The sequence below is a fragment of the Zingiber officinale genome, chromosome 6A (genome assembly GCF_018446385.1).
Source record: "Zingiber officinale cultivar Zhangliang chromosome 6A, Zo_v1.1, whole genome shotgun sequence".
In the NCBI taxonomy this organism is placed as follows: Eukaryota; Viridiplantae; Streptophyta; class Magnoliopsida; order Zingiberales; family Zingiberaceae; genus Zingiber; species Zingiber officinale.
The window spans coordinates 99,170,401-99,188,439 of NC_055997.1; the positions used below are offsets into that span (position 1 = coordinate 99,170,401).

The window sequence follows — 18,039 nt, forward strand, 5'->3', positions numbered from 1 at the left end:
ACCGACGCCTCTTTTGTCTAAGTGGCTGCACGTCTTCCTGACTGGAGCCTTCCTCTTGCACGGCTGGCTCCTTGTTTGAAGTATTGCCTCCCGTCACCTCCATGGGGGAGGCCTGAGCGGCTGACTCTTCCGCATGTGTCTCGCTCTCACCCTCGTGAGAGCCGACCGGAGTGATGCCCAGTCGCTCCATCTCTTTGGCGGTTGCCGCCTCAAGCGCCTCGGCTTTCCTCTTCAAAATCCCGAGCATCACGGACTCCATGACAATATTTGCTGCAAAGGAAAGAGAAAAAATTAGTTAGCACTCAAAGTATTTGTGCAAGTGAAATCCTTACCGAAGCTACTCGGAAGTGGAGTGCGGCTCGGACTCAGGCCGAATATATACAGCACGCCTTCAGGCAGAAGCTTGTTGATATCGAGCTTCAGACCGACAAGCAGATTCGCGGCCTCGAGATAATCCGGTCGGGTCTTATATCTTTTTAACTCGGGAGAGATAGGCGATCCAACCTGCCATTTAGTTCGGAAGGAAGCCCGCTCGGGGAGACGAAGATAGAAGTAATACTCCTTCCAGTGTTTATTGGAGGAAGGAAGTTTATCAAAAAAGACTAGACCGGCCCGAGCCTGGAATAAATAGGTACCCAGCTCGGACTGCTTGGGATAATAAAAATAGTAAAAAAAATTCGGTCGGAGAGGGATGCGGTGTATCTTGAACAGTACAATCACCCCACACAAAAGGCGGAAAGTGTTAGGAACTAGTTAGGCGAGCGGAAGACCAAAGAAGTTGCAAACATCAGCGAAGAAGGGGTGAAGAGGAAACTGCAGACCGGCTGTGAATTGGTCGCGGAAAAAACAGATGGCTCCGCTCGACGATTTGTGAGGCCCAGCGGTTGGTGAAGGTAGAATAAGTTCAAAGTCAGACGGAATGTCAAAACCATAAAGCAAAGCCTCGGCATCACGCCGGTCGAAGTGAGATTCCATGGTAGTATACCAAGGACCTAAAGCGGGATCTACGGGTCGGGATGAACTAGCCATTATCCGATCAGGCAAGAAAGCAAAAGCCAAGAGAGTAGAAAATGACACAAGGCAAGGAGAAGATGGAAATGGCAGTGACCAGAAGACGAGCACTCGACAAAAAAAGACGAAGAAAACAGAGAGGAAAGGCGGAGGAACCTTACGAAGAGGCTGGGGATCGAAGGAAGGCGGCGGGGAATCGTCGGAAAACAGTGAAGTGGAGTCGTCGGAACGCTGGAGCACCAAAGGAAGGCGGTCGGACACGAGAAGGCAAAGGTGTGACAGAAGAGGAAGATGACGACTTTATAAGGTCGGGCCCGATCGGCCTCGATCGTCCGATGCAGGTCAAAAGAACCGAGGCCCCCATCGGGTCGTTTATTTCAAACCGCCAATGTCCCATCGGACACATCGCCGAGTTGTACGATGACGCCAGCAAAGGCGCCACGTGGCATCATGTCATAAGGGCACATTTAATGAGCGCCATTACGGCGCACAGCGCGCGTGCTCGGTCTTAATGGAGAATATTTGCACGAATTCCGAGGAGATCCGAATGGCGTCAGCGAGGACCGTCGACACGGCAGGAAAGTCAGCGCTCGGAAGAGGCCGAGCGGCCATTTGGAAGAACATTCCCTAGTGGCAAGGCGGTATCACCTAGGCCGACCGGCAGTCCAGTCAGTCAGACTTAGCGCCTCCTTCGACTAGACTTGAAAGGGAGACATGTGATCCGGTGATAATGACGGGGGATCCTCGTTGGCGGAAGGTCAACGGCACGTGGAGGTCAAAGGTCAAGAGATTCAGCCCTGAGACTAGCCGACCGGACAAAGCGGGCCGACCATTCGGGCTATGCAGGCCGACCGGTCGTGAATCCCCCGAACCGAATGAAAGACAACCCGACTGCTCAAAGGTAAAAAAGGTTTTAATGCCGAGCAGGATGTCCGTTCGGCCGGGACACCAGGCAACAGAGGTAGGAGCAATCTCATCCGAGCATACGGCCGGGAGTTAGCCCGGTCGGACCGATACCTATAACCGGCAGCAGAAGTAATACGCCTACCGAGCGGCCGAACCGCTCGACCCGGGACGGACAGGGAACGCAAGAGGACAAAGGAGACAGGGGATAACATCATCATCGAGACACCTGCCGCCGACAAGCAGCAGAGTTGGCGACCGAGTCGTACACAGGATCATACGGTGGAAGCTTCCACCGTCACATCCGGGATATGCTCGGACGATTGCGGAATGGCGCCAGAGGTACTTTTCTTACACAGGCTCGTTAAGGTATGTTTGGGGAAGCGTGCACGCATCAGGAAGCGTGCTCGCGTTTCCCCGGGGCCCTATATAAGGACCCCCAAACGTCGACGAAGGTATGCACAACTCTTTACTGTAGCCACATTACGCTGCCTCTCTCGTTGTCTGACTTGAGCGTCGGAGGGTCGTCGCCGGGAAACCCCTCCCGGCTCGGCTTCTTTGCAGGTTCGTCGGAGAGCTACACCATCAATCGGAGACAGCGGAGCGTGCCATGTCCCCAGCGTCCGTCGACTCAGCGTTCGGACAATATCAACTTGTATCATGAAAAAAAAAAAAAAACAAAAACTCCCTCACCTCAAACATTCCTCACCGTAATCCCACAGCAAAACGAAGAAAATAAATTACCATAACCAAACCTCTTCCAAAAAAATTCAATAATCTATCATCCAAATTCCAGTCCGAGACAAATATCACTTGTACCAAAATATTGTTAACCTTTTTTTTTGTTTTTTTTGTTGATAACCTTGTTGCTAACTTTTACTTTAGACAATGTAATTAAAGTTTCTTAAGATCATTTCAAAGGTTGAATATCGATAGACTGTGATGGAGCATCTTGTTTTCTCTTGTTTTCGTTCGAAAACGCTGTTACGATTCCACCCAGTGGATGCCACGAGGGTAAGTAAAAAGGATATTAGGACCTCATCGGTCGAACGATGGAGCATTAGAACATTGCATAGAGCCATTGTATCCAACATTATATAGTTTCAGACACTAAAGCAGTTACCACATGCATCGAAAACATATCGAGGGGTTTAACCATTTATCTGGAAACACAATTTATTTATTGCCATCACAATTTAACGGGCTACGCAGGAGCAGAAACTACACCAGCTTCAACCAGCAACGGAACCAGCTTGCCTTCCTTGTGCTTCGCTACGCAAGCTGTAGATATCACACCCCAAATACAGGTCAAAAATGTTCTCTATGGCTAACATTCCAAAATTTTAACTTATTTAAGCGTGATTAGATTGGGATAAATCAATGCATTGAACTATGAGCAAATATTTATCATTATCCTAAATTTTTTAATTCCATAAGACAACAAAACCGAGTTTTAGTTTCGGAAAATAGGGCAAGATGAAAGAAATAAAGAACGTACTGTCACAGCCACCGATATGTTTCCCACCAATAAACACATTGGGCACAGTCCTCTGTCCAGTCCATGCTGCCAGCGCTGCTTGTATTTCAGGTCCATCACCTAGTCGTAGCAGACAAGGAGGCCAGATTATATGAATTAATTCCTTTCAAACTTTTTAAATGTTAAAGGATGAACAAAGTAGTTGTTACCACACAAATGGTAATTATGTATTAGAGCACAAACTGACTCCTCATTTTGAACCTTATGGGCTAGTAATATTAGTAGTAATCATACCTATAATACCAATTTGTTACCAATTATTATTACTGAGCCTAGATGTTTTACTTTTATTTTTCATGCAACTTTAAAACTTGCAGGCTAACCGAGGGAGTTTATAAATGAGTTTATAGTTAATTGAGATAAAACATTTTCAGCAGGAACTGCTACTCTAAGCTTGGTGGGATATTTCAATGGAAAAGAACTATGGTGGGAGAGTATTTCATAAGGCAATCACTTTCATCAGACAGGCATAAGACAAACCCATAGTGCAAGCACTGATTGAATCACACTAATATTTGGTTTAGTTTAGATTCTTCTGCTAATCCTTTGGTTAAACTGGCAAATTATAAGAGAACATAGATTAAGATAGCATGCGGTATGGGCATATTCATGAACCACCGATAGATTTTATTAGTGTGATAAATTATAATCAGTTAGGAGTTGAAAATGTAAGACTACGACAACTTAACTGAACATAATTAAAAGTTATTCAAAATACCTAGATATCATTATCAATATGACCTTACATAAAACTAAATCTTGGCCTGATCCCAAATAGTTATTGCTCATTATTTTATGCTGTCATGTTGCCAACTAATTGGGCGAAGATGAAGACTAGATGGCCTACTGCCATTTAACAAGAGCCTACTGTCCATACTCTAATGGTCCAAATTATCATTCAATTAAATGTCTGTCAGAAGTTGGAGAAATTTCACATTTCAGAAAATGGGACATCAAGAAGCTTCCATGCGGAGCAACAAACAGTGCTCAAAAAGGCATAAAAGTATGAGCACACTAACCAGATCAAAGTTTGTGAAACAGAGTCAGCAATGGTGGGGCTCTTATCTATTTACATTTAGATAAAGGTCATCTTATGGGTTGGATTAAATCACTTTAGCTAAAATCTGAAGATGATGATCCAAGGTTGACTGACACTGGTTGGATTAATAAGAAACAACACTTGAAAACACTGATCCAGAAGGCACAAAAGTGAGCACACTAACCAGATCAAAGATTGGGAGGGAAGCCATTTCGGCCTAGTAGACAAAAGTCATCTCATGTGTAGGAGACAAGTTGTTGAATGCATATAGTTGGAAGATGTTCTTTCATAAAAAAGAAAAGCAACTTGCACCATTCATCACTAAACCACTTGAATATTATCAAGTAAAATTTGGAAATGATGATTGAAAAAGGTCTACAGGATACTCGAATTAATAAGAAACAATTCTTGTAGAGTAAAATCACTGCTTCAATTGAATTAACTTAGGTTTACATGAAGTATGAAACCCAATTTAGTTCTCACCATTAAAAAGCCTTAAAAGCTTAGATGAGTGAGCCACAAATAAGTTGGGCTTAAACATTTTAAGTCAGTGGTTGAATGTCACAAGTTAATATATCAGTTCTCTCATCTGAGTAGTGAGATTAGGTATCAAAGCAGACCTAATTCGATACCACCATTGGATCTCACATATTGCCAACTAGGAATGATTTTATGTTATAATTTAGACTTTGGATTATGACAAGACGATTTGTGATAATCAAATTGCTCTATATGGTAAAGATAACAAATTAATGTGTAAATTCTCTCACATAGGTGGATCATGATATGAAAGGTAGTCAAATTTATAACTTTGCATATGATAAAGGGAAACCACAACCTAATGAAAAGGAGAAACAAGTTGTCATCCACTTCATCAGTGGCAAAAACTTTGCAAATATCCACAAAAGGGCATGTTAAAGTATAAGGTTTGCCGAAGTCTATAGTTCAATTATATGTACTCACTCTCAACATCCAACTCGACTGCCTTGTACTTGGCACCCAACTGATCAAGCAATTGTTTCACCTTTACACAGAATGGACAGTGTGTCTTGCTGCAAACATTGGAGGCCAAGATAAATTATAAGAGAAGCCACAATCAGCTAACAACAAGAAATTACAAAGAAAAAAAAAATGAAACAGAAAACTAGATTAAAGCAACAACAGATGAAACTTAGTATAACAAAGGTACCAGGACAAAAGGCATCAGATAGACTACCATAACCAATTTTCCACTGGGTAGGAATTAAAAAAGAATGTCATGCAAAAAAATTTATCATCAGGTCCCACTGGAATTATTCATGAGGTCATCCGTGATAATCATTTCTTCAGTTCATTTTTCATTCCAATCAACAAGAGTACCACCAATCAGAAAGCAGAACAATTGTTACTCAAGAGGCAAACTGATCGAAAGACTCAGAGCAAAAGAGTGAATTAAAAAAGAATGACAAGCATAAATGGTACCTTTCTAGCCGCAATAGTATAGGAGTTACTAATGAGATCAAATTTAAGTATGGGTCATCTGTTATTGTCACTTCAATTCATCACTTATCATTCCAACCAAGAAAAATGTCGTCAATTAGAAAGCACAACAAATTGTTAAGACCGAAACTGATCAAAAGATTTGGTCAAAAGCAGCGAATTAGAAAATAATAGCAAGCAAAAAACGACACTTTTCTAGTCCCACTAGTATAGGAGTTTTTCATGAGATCAGATTTAAGCGTGCCATCTGAGATGATCATTTCTTCAATTCATAATTTCTCATTCCAATCAACAAAGGTGTCATCAATCAGAAAGCACAGAAAATTGTTACTCAAGACCCAAACTGATCAAAAGACAAGAGCAAAGCAGTGAATCGGAAAAGAATGGCATGCAAAAATGATATCCTTCTACTCCCGTAACATAGAAGTTATTAATAAGATCAAACTTAAGTGTCGGTCCTCTGTCACGGTCATCTTTTCAGTTCATCATTTTCCATCCCAATCAATAAGAATGCCATCGATCAGAAATTTTTCGTCAAGACCTAAACTGACCAAAATACGTAGAGGCAAAAAATTTTACGGTATCATAACGATTCTAACACATCCATTTTAACGATCGAGAGAGAAATCCACCAAAAAAGAGACCGAATCGAACAAAGAGACCAAAAAGAGTACTGAAATGAAGAATATTCCTGGAGTTGGTGGCCCGTTTTAAACCATCAGAAAAGGAACACGCCTGAAACCTAATTTTACAATTGCCGATCTTCGCGATCAAACCAAATGAGGGGAAGATGAATCGCGACCGATCTCACCTGAAGACGACGACGGGGTTTGCAGCAACAATCTCCTTCGCCTTGTCGAGCGCCATCAATTTGTCAGTCAACTCCCACCTTCTCGCTCTTCCTTCGGTCAATCGTAAGCGGTGTAGCACCTGCAACGAATATATATAGCGGCGGAGAGGAACTTGCCACCACCACCACTTGTTTGCTTGCGGAGCACGCCTGATTTGTTAAATTTCATTTGTTATATTTATTCAAAATAAATTTTGTTCGTTTCATTAATCCTTTAAACTTCACAAATTTTTTATTTTTAATGAATCTAATTATAAATTTATTTTAATAGATTCATACGTATCTACAACTTTTATAGTAAATTTAGCAGTTTATTAATTTAATATTTTACTTAAATTCTTTATCTAATTTTCAATCAACTTGTATGATAATTTGATGGGTTTGAAAAAATAAAAAAAAATAGTAAAACATTTTATTTAAATTATAATAAATTTTTTTTTCTAAAACTGAAAAAGAATGGAAGATGCAGTGAGTTGATTTGAAAATTTATTGAAAAATACTTAAACTTTGAAACTTACATTTTCAAATAATATTATTTTTTATTTTATTTAATTCTCCAATAAATATATATTTTGAATGAACAAATCAAATGAATTCAAAAAGCACAACATACCTGAGTTAGACAAAGTAAATGAAATTTAAGTTAATTTACACACAACAAACAAACCATTAGTTTGTCTCATTCTTTACTCACTAAACATGATGGTAAAAAAATGAATACGTTCATCCCACTAATTCATCCCAGGACTAACGCGAAAGAGAGGTAATAAAGAAACAAAAATACTTCCTTAACAAGTTGCACCGTATACCGAAACATAGATCGTATACATATCGCAGCATGTTCGCGATCATTCGTCGATGACACTTGACCAATTTATACAAGCAACTGAAGCAGGAGATATTAACTTTATTGAATATTTTCTCAAGCTTTCACTTCCTAATGAAAGAAACACCCTTCTCGATGCTCCCTGCCAACTCTTTTTTCGCCTTCTCCAAGCCAACCCTGTGTAAATATCAACTCAAAGGTTCAGGCATGGCATGCTAACCCATCACAACAGTGACAAACAAAGATAAACTCTTTACAGCTTGCACATTCATCAGACTAATCCTCATAATTGTTCTGTAATATTGATGCCCATGTTAGTTTGGGTTACTCGTAAAGAAACTAGGAAGTGTTCAAAGGCTCTGGAGGGAGTTTCGGCAATAAATAGCACAAACCAAGTAGCGCACAGCTACGACTTAATCAGTTTGTTGCTGTTATAGGAAAAATCAAACCTAGCACAGACAGTTTCAAGGAATTTGGATTCGCTTGAGGTGAATAGAATTGGAGCCTAATTAATCTGAACTAGTAAAAATTTCAACTGAAAGCTTGAGTGGCCTAGTAAAATCAAATACAACTTGCTCAAAGTGGAATAGGTGGGGCAATGGTTGATAGCTAGGTTAAGGTGGGGGTTTGGTGTCGCCTAAGGTGGGGTTTGTATCATCGAAGTGAGTTAAATTTGCCGACGATGGAGTCAGATCTCTTGATTGTTTGTCTGGTCAATCTTTCTCTTTCTCAGAATCCCTTTCCACCTAGTTTCGTCTCCCTTATATGGGAGGATGCTATTAATAGGTAATTTTACCGATCGGTCAATGCTATTAGTAGGTAATCTTATCCATAATGCTAACTTATGATGAGCTTCTTGGCATACTTGCTAACTTCTATAATTCCAAAATTTTGCTATAACCAAATTAGTAGGATAAATCACGAACAAACAACATCAAAATGAGGTTTGCAAACCTTTCGTATTCGTTAAGTGGTCCGATAGGGAAGATTTCTTCTGCTCCACCTCTGCCTAATCGTACTTTTGTTGCGAAAAATGGGAGTTCTGTCACCTGCAGCATTTTCCCCCCTACTCATCAAAGAGTCTAAAACAATATCAGTGAATAGATAGTATATAATTCTACCTGTGAGGCAACAAATGCACATTCCACGACGCCCGCATCGCCTTTCAAACCCCTCAGACAGGAATTTGCAAATTTAGCAGCAGCATATGCCTGCAATTTATCACATGTTATTCTGGCATTAAGATATAGAATAAAAAAGCAAGCAGTAGTGTGAAAAGAAGGATAAATAACAAAAACTAGACAAACCATGGAAAGTGTTGCAGAACCAGTCCCTGCTTTGGCCTGACAACGAGGATGAAACCATAAGTTGAATATGACATAGATGAGCAAGAATTATGTCTATATATCTTTGACATTGCCAAGAATCTATTTAATACAATATATCACAGAATCTCTTGTGATTTTGGCAGTAAATTTATAGGATCTTGAAATATTGCAATAATGCTCCAAACATAAGGACAAGAAGAAAAATCATACCACCCTAATAATTAAAAAGAGTTTATACATGATAAACTCTGAATAAAATGAGAAGTCTGAACCATTTATGGCAAAATGATATCAATTAGTCTAACTTATTAGTTATTAGATGAAATTTACTATTCAGCTAAAATAACTTTGAACTATTACCCCTCACACGCAAATCCAAGATTAATGGATTAGACCACATATTCTATATCAAAACTTCACCGCTTGAATTAACATAGACATTTAACAACCTAAACATTTAAAAAGAACAGCCTTGAAAGTTCAAGGAACCCATATAGAAATATACTCAGGAAGTAGAATAATGCCCTTTACCTCAACTACTTCAGTTCCACCATTCTGAATTCGGTTAGTGAGGTAATCAATCTCTTCTGAGGTGAAAGAGGATGCAGGTTTAACCTATATAAACCAATAGCATGAAAGTGTGAATTTCAGACTGTAAAGATCTCAGAATGATTCAATGAACCAAAAAGTAGAGGCTATCGCACTTGCGACAGAAGAGGTAATATAGTAATGCCGGAATGACCACCAATAACAGGTACATCGACCTCCCTTGGATCCATGCCCAAAACTTCAGCCTGAAAGTACACCATGCGTAAGGAAACTATTCAATAGAAAGATACTACTAGGAGTTAAGAAATTGTAATACAAGAAAAAAAGTTATATTGTTTATTATTTCTAGAATTAATAGAAAACAAATAAAGCAAAGGACAATATGGAGCATACCACAAAAGTATTAGCTCTCACAACATCAAGGGTTGTCACTCCCAACAATCGTTTTGGATCATATGTCCCAGCTTTCTTGAAAACCTCCGCTGCAATAGGAACAGTAGAATTCACTGGATTACTGATTAAATTTACGATTGCATTAGGACAACATTTAGCAACCCCTTCACAAAGTGTCCTAACAATTCCAGCATTGATTTTGAATAAATCATCCCTAGTCATTCCTGGCTTTCTGGGCACACCAGCTGGAATTATTACAATATCCATTCCGGTAAGTGCATTCTCCAATTGAGGTGCCCCTAAGAATCCCCGCACCTGCATCAATACAGTAAGAACTCAGGAGTTTAACTACATTATTACAGCGACCAATAGAATAAAGATGTTCTCATGCTAGTTGACAAAGTTTATGTTTAAGTTGCAGGGAAAGGTAGACTTCTTATAAAAAAGGCAGCCTAGTGCACGAAACTCCCGCTATGCGGGGTCCCGGGGAAGGATCCATTGTACGTAGCCTTACCCTGCTTTTTGCAAGAGACAGTTTCTAGGATTCGAACCCGTGACCTTTTGATCACAAAGCAACAACTTTACCGTTGCGCCAAGGCTCCCCTTCAAAGGTAGACTTCCTATGCAGTAAAATAATACAATTAATATATTTCACACTTCGACTATACTAATTATAAAGAATGTGAAGAATTATATTTTACAAAGCCTATAGAAACCTTCATTTACTTATTTTAACATGAATTTACGTTCACAACTAGGGTTCAATTACTAAGGTGGAAAAATACAAGGGAGAGGAGGAAATGGATCATAAAATTACATATCTAGCTCCATCATTTATGTACATCTTTTTGTCAATTTCCCTCCTCACACTCATATCTTCCATCTAAGTAATCGACCCCCAGAGTTCCAGCAGGAATATAATGAACAGCGCGCAGGATAGAATTTCTGTACTTTGATATTGCAACAAACTCACTAAGACATTAACATAGCATCTCATAAGACAACAATTTCTGTCGATGGCCAAGCAAAGAAAGAGAAGAAATTTACCACAGCACCAGTATCCATGTGACTAACATCAGCTGTGACACCAGGTGAATTCACAACATCATAAAGGTGGAGAACAGACACCAGGGGGTTCATCTTCATCAGCAATGAAAGGGGCTGTCCAATTCCTCCTGCAGCACCTAATATTGCTACTTTGAATCCTGGCGCTCCTCCTTTTGCCCGACAGTTCTCTAGTCTCAATGGTGGAATTCCCTGCATCTTTTAGCAAGACAAATAACATTAAGTAAGATTTAGACAACTCTACTTAACTCCGTAATTGAAGTTACAAACTTCTATACACACAGTAAATCGAGAGACCAGCATGAAGTTCAACTGTCATAATTGCACAACCCAAAGCCATGAACTGAAGAGTCAATCGAAACCATAGAGAGAAATCGAATCAAATCAGACTCCAACCATTGCAATAGCTAAGCAAAAAGTTGATGCTACTTTATTTATTTGTTTATTTATTTATTTTGACGAACTATGCAAAACAACAACACTTTTTTTTCCTCAATCGCTCAGATTTGTCTCTCCTACTGCAAGCTAATCTTGGAAAAGACTTAACTTTCCAATCCACACGTTTGACGCAACGACCACCAACGATATAAACGCAGAGATTGATCCCTAGAAGCGGACCTGGAGGCCGGGTGGGTGGAGTTGCGCAGAGAGCGCGGCGATTCGTCGACTCGCCTCAGCGCTTTGCTGCATATTATCTCCTGCAGGGATGCTCGTGAGAGGGGCGGTAAAAGCGATCGATTTAGGTTGAAACCCAGTATCCTACTTGAATGAGGTCGGACCGGATAAAGGAACGGGAAGTAGGCTAAGACGACGGCGATGCTCGTGGTTAGTAGGGCGGAAGGATACGTTTGTGGAGATCAAACGCCCTAATTCCTCATCCTGTTGCTGTGGACACGATTGTCACTCGCATCCGAAGGACTTCGCTCGTTGCTTCGCCTTCCACATTTCTTATTCCTCAGATCCGTAGAAAAGACGTTTGACGTAATGCCGTAGAGAAGAATAAGCAAGACCAAATCGATCATTTGTGTTGAAAATAATTTTAAGATAGTTTTTTTTTTTTCATTGTGGCTTATTGGGCTGGAAGCCTGATACTTTGCGGCCCATTACGGCCCGGTGAAATCGAAGCGTTTCTGGTTTTTTTTATCTCCGAAACAAAGCACATCACCGGTATCCTCGGTTACCCGTCGACGGCGGCAACCGATCACTCACCGGCGTTTCTTGCTCACCCTCCTCGTTTACTTTTCATGCGCAAGGCGTGATTCGATTCTCGTTATCCTCGCGGCTATAGTATCTCCATCGAATTTCGTCGATGGCAGAATCCTCGCTGCGATCGATGCTGTTGGATCTTCAACTCCTCGAATGCGACGCGGCATTCTAGGGGTTATTATCTGATCTAAATCTCTTAATTTGCGATTTCCGACTTTTGGATTTTTTTTTTTCGCTGATTCGAGTCGTAAAAATCTTATTTTGGCTGACGATTTCAGATCTGCCAAGTGTATCTGATTTTTACTTATAATTATCAATTTATCCAGATTATTAAATCGGAAACCCTCGGATCAGATTTGGTGCTGCAGAGCTCAAGATGAATTCACGAGTCGGACAAGCGACTTATCGGGACCGGACTCTGGAATTCGTCAAGGCTGTCGAGAGTTTGAAGAAGACAGTTTCACTCGCACCAGAAGTACCAAGCGGAACTGATGCATTAAGTTTGGATGGTTCCAAAGCGGCTGTCTCGACCCAGTCGGAGTTCAACAAGAGAGCTTCCAAAATTGGGCTGGGAATTCACCAGACATCCCAGAAGCTTGCTAAGCTCGCAAAATGTGAGTGCATATCATCGTTCGTTAAATTGCATTGCTTCATAGGTTTGTGTTGAATTTCACAAAAATTATTTCCATCTGACACTAATGCCTGTTGAATTGAACTGTTTGGGTGCGACTGGCAACAATTGGGCTACTACAATGGTGTAGAAATTTCATAGCAGTTAATAATATCCAAAATCTTAAGTATTGTTTGTTCCTTCAGAAACGAAGTCTTTATTGGTATACCATGGTCAAAGTTGAATGCATTTTATCTGCTTCCACTTCTTTTCAGTAAGATGTCATGTGACATCCCAAGGAAGGCTGACAGCTATTGTTTCCTGAGAATGAACAAATACAATAGCCGATGGTCGGTAGTCATTATTAATTGTTATGTTAACTATTGCTATCAATTTACATGTATCTCCTTGTGAGTAGAAGCATAAACATGAGCTAAAGATGCCCTCAATTTTTACTAATGTGATAAAACATATGGCATTCGTGCCTTAGAACTAGCACAAATCAAAGAATAACAATTATTTTCTCTGATGCAATTGAGTAACAGAGGTTGAAATTATGGGTCTCTTTTATATGAGCCAAATTAGGTTTCTTTGAGTCCATTTATGTTTGAATAGTGTAATTATGATTGTTAGATTGCAAGACCATGAAAATTTGTTACTTGCATAACTTTTTTCAGTCATGTATTTTCTTTTAAATTAGGGTGTGTCGTGAATCATGATCAAATTGAATGATGGAGAACAGACAATAAGTTGACAATTTTTTGTTTTAACATCATTGTGAGTTAAGCCATCTTCTAGCAGCACACAATGAGATTTGCAGACTTCAAATCAAGAGCTATGCTCATTGAATTGCAAGATCATGAAAACAATGGATATTTTCATAGCCACGTATCTCCTTTTGTGAAATGTGTGAATTAGGGCATACCACAATCAAATTTCAAAAACAGGGTAATATTTTAACACATTGATATTGGTTTCAGTGACATAGGAGCTGAAGCTAGCAAGTAATTTGCAAATTTGATATAGATTTGCACAGATGAAATCATGAAAATTTCTTGAATGATTGAAGAGTTACTGGGTATGACCCTCTTGGCAGATGTTATTGATCTCAGTTTTACATGGAACACGTATTGGATGGGTTACTCTGTGACTGATAGGATGCTGTATTTTTACTGTTGGTCTTTTAGAACTAATGTCCATTGATTGTTTTATGAATTATAGATACATTGTTTTAGGCTTCAAATATTCATATGCCAAGACACTTCGTTTGCAGTGGCAAAAAGAACATCAGTATTTGACGACCCCAGTGTTGAGATTCAAGAACTTACAACAGTCATCAAACAGGACATTACCGGTTTAAATTCTGCAGTTGTAGATCTGCAACTCCTCTGTAACTCACAAAATGAAAGTGGGAATACGTCCAGGGATACTTCCAGTCACTCAACCACTGTGGTTGATAATTTAAAGAATCGTTTGATGAATGCAACAAAGGAGTTTAAAGAAGTTCTAACAATGCGTACAGAGGTGCATGTGGTACTTTTTTATGTCCTGAAAAGTCGTTGAAACCATTAACTAGGACTTTAATTATGACTACAGAACTTCAAGGTTCATGAAAACAGAAGACAATTGTTTTCCTCATCATCCTCAAAGGATTCGAGCAATCCGTTCCTTCGACAACGCCCCCTGGCCTCCAGAGGACATCATGACTCTTCCACCCCAGCACCATGGGAAAGTGACACAAATAATTCTTCTTCCTTGTTTCTTGGGTAATTTGCTGAAACACAAACATCTTCTTACATTTTACTGTCTGGATCTAAATTAGTATTTTTGCATGTCTCACATTCCATTGTTGTATCCTCATCATTTGACAACTACCATCATCATCATGAAGTCATGCTTGTTCCCTCACCATTTGATGAATATGCTTGCAAAATTAGTGTCGCTAGGTTCTGATCTAGTTCTTTTACCAAGGTTTTGCTAAAAAGTGAACCTTTTCCATTTTGTGTTTCTCCTCACCAATTGTCAAAGTTCATCATTGGATATTTCACCACCTAGAATGGATTACATTTCTGGTGATTCCTTAACTATTCCACATGCCTAAACTAATTGTAGTCAATCGAATATTTCTCTGTGATCATCCATTGTTTGTGAATTCTGATACTTATTTTTGTTGCTGCTGTGCAAATTCTGATACTTCTTGATTTATAGGAGGACAAATGCAGATCCTTCCTCATCAACTCAACCTTTGGTACAACAGCAGCAACAACAAATGGCTGCAGTGCAGGACAGCTACATGAACAGCAGATCAGAAGCACTTCAGGGTGTTGAATCAACAATTCATGAACTGAGCAATATTTTTACACAACTTGCTACAATGGTCTCGCAACAGGGAGAGCTTGCACTCAGGTTCCTCTTCTTATCGTCTTGAGTGTTTTTTTTGTTTATATTCTTAGTTGTACTTGATTCTGTGGCATTTGTTAAAGGATAATCTGGTAGAAATTTTATGCATGTTTTTCCTTCAATCAAGGATTAAAGTGATCCATATTCCTCATATTCCTTGGTTTAATAGAAGTTGATGGTGCATTTGGTTTGTGGAATATAATAAACAAGGAACGGAATAGGAATAAGGATTGCATAGTTATATTCATGGAATGAAATAAATATAAAATAAGCAGTGTTATGTTTAGGTTATAAAAATGTTATAAGGATTAGATAAATAATAATCTTCGTGATGATAAATTCTTTGTATGAGATATTCTATACGACTCCTCTAGTTTGCACGATCTTCTTATTCCTGTGCAACAGAGACATTTAAGCCCAATTCGCCTAATTAACCCATTGGTCTACTCTCCCAGTCTAATTGGCCCATCAAGTCAAATTGACCCTCTAGCTCGATCAACCCTTTCAACTCACTTGATCCGCTTTGCTCGATAGGCTTGATCAATATGCTTGCTTGGTCTACCCAATAACCTAGTGATCTGCTCAATCCAATTGCTTTGACTAGTCTGGTAGGCATGTCGACCATCCAACCTAAATGGTCTGTCACTCTCAATCTGCTATGTCTGGTCTAATTGATCCATCAGAATGATTTCCATTATCAACCTGCTCAATTCACTCAGCTAGCTCAACATCTTCTTATTAAGGAGATATATTCTTTAAAGAATGGAGTAGTTAAAGAATGACTTCCAAGAATAGATCAAAAAATTGCTATTCTTATGATTAGAGAACTACAATTCTTTGAAAATTAATATTCTGAATTTTTTTTATATTCAAATATAAACTTATTTTATGGACATTCGCAAGAATAACTACTCTAATAACCAAATTGATTTAATACTTTGTCAACAATTCTTGAACTTTGAAAAAGATTTTTAAATTTATGCTCAAACTTGTCCATTTTGCAATGAAGCATATAGCTTGATACTATCTACTTGCTAAGCATCTGATTTTTCAGTTCATTAACTAGTTTGCTATTGACCATGGAAGGATTGATGAAAACATGGATGACACATTGGCTAATGTGGAAGGAGCTCAAAGTCAACTTCTAAAGTACCTCACCAGTGTATCTTCCAACAGATGGCTGATGATCAAGATATTCTTTGTGCTTATGGTCTTCCTCATGATCTTCCTGTTTTTTGTTGCATAGGTTCCTTTAGAACCATATTTGTTATTATATTTTTCTCAGTGATCTTGTTTTTTTTACTGGGTTAGTGGCAAATTGCTGTATAATCCTGTGTTTTAACAGCTAAAACTTCAGAAATTACAAATACCAAAATAAAATAATGCTGTGGTCTTACTTGAACAAGATATATTTTTATAGTCGTACAACTGTATCCCTCTAGTGTCAAAGATAGGAATGATCCTTAAATATTATCAAAGCCAAAATATAAATGAATGCTTATTAGTTTAACATGGAATATGTTGAATTGTTGGATTCAAATTGGAAGTGTTAATTTATCTCCTAGTTTTGTCTAAGTGCAAAATTTATTTAAGGTTTATATGATTATGCAAGCCTGGAGAAGAAAAATTGGAACATTGTTTTATGTTTTTATTTCTTATTTGAAAAGTCTTAGTGCTAATCTGGTACAAAAATTGTAAAATAATGTCTACCAGTGAGATTATGAGATAATCTCTTTGATGCACACCTTGAAGGTTAAAAGGGGACTCGATTACTACTCCAGATACTCTACTGAAGATTTATTCTTGCTCAGCCAAGGTATGTTTCTAACTCCATACCATGCCACATTGAAAAAACTTATCTAATGTATAAACAGGGAACCATAACCTAATTAATTCACTTGTTCTTTCCTATTGCTCTCTCTGCTATTACTTTTGCTCTACCTGTAAATCTCAGTGAAGATCATGTACTGGAAATTATTGTTTAAGCCATATTATGAATCTAAGACCACCTCAGTAGCTTAAATCAATTAGAACCTGCCAAAATTCCATGTGATAGTAACTTGAGGGGGGAATATATTATATATGCACACCACCATGTTACCTTTTGATCTTTACAGCACAAGCAAAGAATACCTTGTTCTTGCAGCTTCCTGCCACAGCCTTTAATTGTTCCAATGGAATGAAACCATGAGCCAAAGTATATGTTTCATGTGGTTGCAAGCCATACCAAGGAGATTTATATGTGATGAAAATGACAATTTGTTACTGAACAATAAAGCTTCTCTCCTGCCACATGCAATTGGAATTCCTCTTATGCAGCACTGGACAGTAAAAGACTTGTTCAGCTTTTGTCTGTTCTTTCAGAGGAAAAAGGAAAAAAAAGGATTCTTCCAATCATGTAAACACTACAAGTTACTCTTAATTTTGATTAAGAGTTGAGCTTTGCTTGCTTGGCGCTCTTCATCAGAATTCGATCACCGGGTTGCAGCTTAACAAGTTCTTTGTGTCGCACCCCATTCCACCCGCCGATCGGCACTTGAGACGTTAAAACACTTGTGTTTTTTAGTTCTTCAACCAGTGTGAGTAGGCAAAGATAAGTGAAAAGCATGAACCTTTTAGTAGTCAATGAAGACTCATGTGGAACAAGATCCAAGAGAAATATGTGCCTTTTGCTCTGTCATATTAGTGGAGAGGGCCATATCAAAGGACCAATGGCTTTATGTCTTCTATGTTGTATATTTGAAATTTTGAGTTTATTTTTACATATAAAATATTATTTATGAAAAACAAAAATTCTTCTTCTGTTTCTTCTCACCCCAAATCTATTAAAAAAAAAAGATCAA

The 18,039-nt window shown here is 38.9% G+C and overlaps 3 protein-coding genes across 7 annotated transcripts; 1 reads left to right on the forward strand and 2 right to left on the reverse strand.

Moving 5' to 3' along the window:
• Nucleotides 1-2,929: 2,929 nt before the first annotated feature.
• On the reverse strand, nucleotides 2,930-6,942 carry LOC121997129 (glutaredoxin-like). The gene is made up of 4 exons (XM_042551388.1): nucleotides 6,781-6,942; nucleotides 5,454-5,542; nucleotides 3,413-3,511; nucleotides 2,930-3,195 (listed from the first exon to the last, which is right to left on the reverse strand). The coding sequence occupies exons 1-4, from the start codon at nucleotides 6,834-6,836 to the stop codon at nucleotides 3,119-3,121; spliced, it is 321 nt and encodes a 106-aa protein (XP_042407322.1). The 5' UTR covers nucleotides 6,837-6,942; the 3' UTR covers nucleotides 2,930-3,118.
• Nucleotides 6,943-7,437: 495 nt separating this feature from the next.
• On the reverse strand, nucleotides 7,438-11,978 carry LOC121997126 (malate dehydrogenase, glyoxysomal-like). 4 transcript variants are annotated; one of them, XM_042551384.1, is made up of 10 exons: nucleotides 11,760-11,978; nucleotides 11,599-11,678; nucleotides 10,963-11,172; nucleotides 9,916-10,230; nucleotides 9,678-9,767; nucleotides 9,505-9,588; nucleotides 8,953-8,988; nucleotides 8,767-8,856; nucleotides 8,600-8,694; nucleotides 7,438-7,822 (listed from the first exon to the last, which is right to left on the reverse strand). In XM_042551384.1, the coding sequence occupies exons 2-10, from the start codon at nucleotides 11,668-11,670 to the stop codon at nucleotides 7,750-7,752; spliced, it is 1,065 nt and encodes a 354-aa protein (XP_042407318.1). In that variant the 5' UTR covers nucleotides 11,671-11,678; nucleotides 11,760-11,978; the 3' UTR covers nucleotides 7,438-7,749. The 4 variants fall into 4 exon arrangements, with proteins under 4 accessions (XP_042407318.1, XP_042407317.1, XP_042407316.1 ...); XM_042551383.1 differs by having other exon boundaries at nucleotides 11,744-11,978; XM_042551382.1 differs by having other exon boundaries at nucleotides 10,963-11,178; nucleotides 11,760-11,977.
• Nucleotides 11,979-12,126: 148 nt separating this feature from the next.
• Nucleotides 12,127-17,919, forward strand: LOC121997128 (syntaxin-32-like). Of its 2 annotated transcripts, none has more exons than XM_042551386.1 (6): nucleotides 12,127-12,360; nucleotides 12,541-12,800; nucleotides 14,070-14,320; nucleotides 14,393-14,562; nucleotides 15,005-15,202; nucleotides 16,283-17,919. In XM_042551386.1, the coding sequence occupies exons 2-6, from the start codon at nucleotides 12,563-12,565 to the stop codon at nucleotides 16,440-16,442; spliced, it is 1,017 nt and encodes a 338-aa protein (XP_042407320.1). In that variant the 5' UTR covers nucleotides 12,127-12,360; nucleotides 12,541-12,562; the 3' UTR covers nucleotides 16,443-17,919. The 2 variants fall into 2 exon arrangements, with proteins under 2 accessions (XP_042407320.1, XP_042407319.1); XM_042551385.1 differs by having other exon boundaries at nucleotides 12,128-12,360; nucleotides 12,513-12,800.
• The last annotated feature ends 120 nt before the right edge of the window (nucleotides 17,920-18,039 follow it).

Excerpts from the sequence above, each read along its gene's own strand:
- LOC121997129 (XM_042551388.1), bottom strand. The coding sequence starts at position 6,836 with ATGGCGCTCGACAAGGCGAAGGAGATTGTTGCTGCAAACCCCGTCGTC. Across the intron at positions 5,543-6,780 it reads AACCCCGTCGTCGTCTTCAG|CAAGACACACTGTCCATTCT; the intron begins GTGAGATCGGTC and ends CAATGTTTGCAG. Across the intron at positions 3,196-3,412 it reads ACATATCGGTGGCTGTGACA|CTTGCGTAGCGAAGCACAAG; the intron begins GTACGTTCTTTA and ends TGATATCTACAG.
- LOC121997126 (XM_042551382.1), bottom strand. The coding sequence starts at position 11,670 with ATGCAGCAAAGCGCTGAGGCGAGTCGACGAATCGCCGCGCTCTCTGCG. Across the intron at positions 11,179-11,598 it reads TCCACCCACCCGGCCTCCAG|ATGCAGGGAATTCCACCATT; the intron begins GTCCGCTTCTAG and ends TCTTGCTAAAAG. Across the intron at positions 9,768-9,915 it reads TGAGAGCTAATACTTTTGTG|GCTGAAGTTTTGGGCATGGA; the intron begins GTATGCTCCATA and ends GTGTACTTTCAG.
- LOC121997128 (XM_042551386.1), top strand. The coding sequence starts at position 12,563 with ATGAATTCACGAGTCGGACAAGCGACTTATCGGGACCGGACTCTGGAA. Across the intron at positions 12,801-14,069 it reads GCTTGCTAAGCTCGCAAAAT|TGGCAAAAAGAACATCAGTA; the intron begins GTGAGTGCATAT and ends CTTCGTTTGCAG. Across the intron at positions 15,203-16,282 it reads CAGGGAGAGCTTGCACTCAG|GATTGATGAAAACATGGATG; the intron begins GTTCCTCTTCTT and ends TGACCATGGAAG.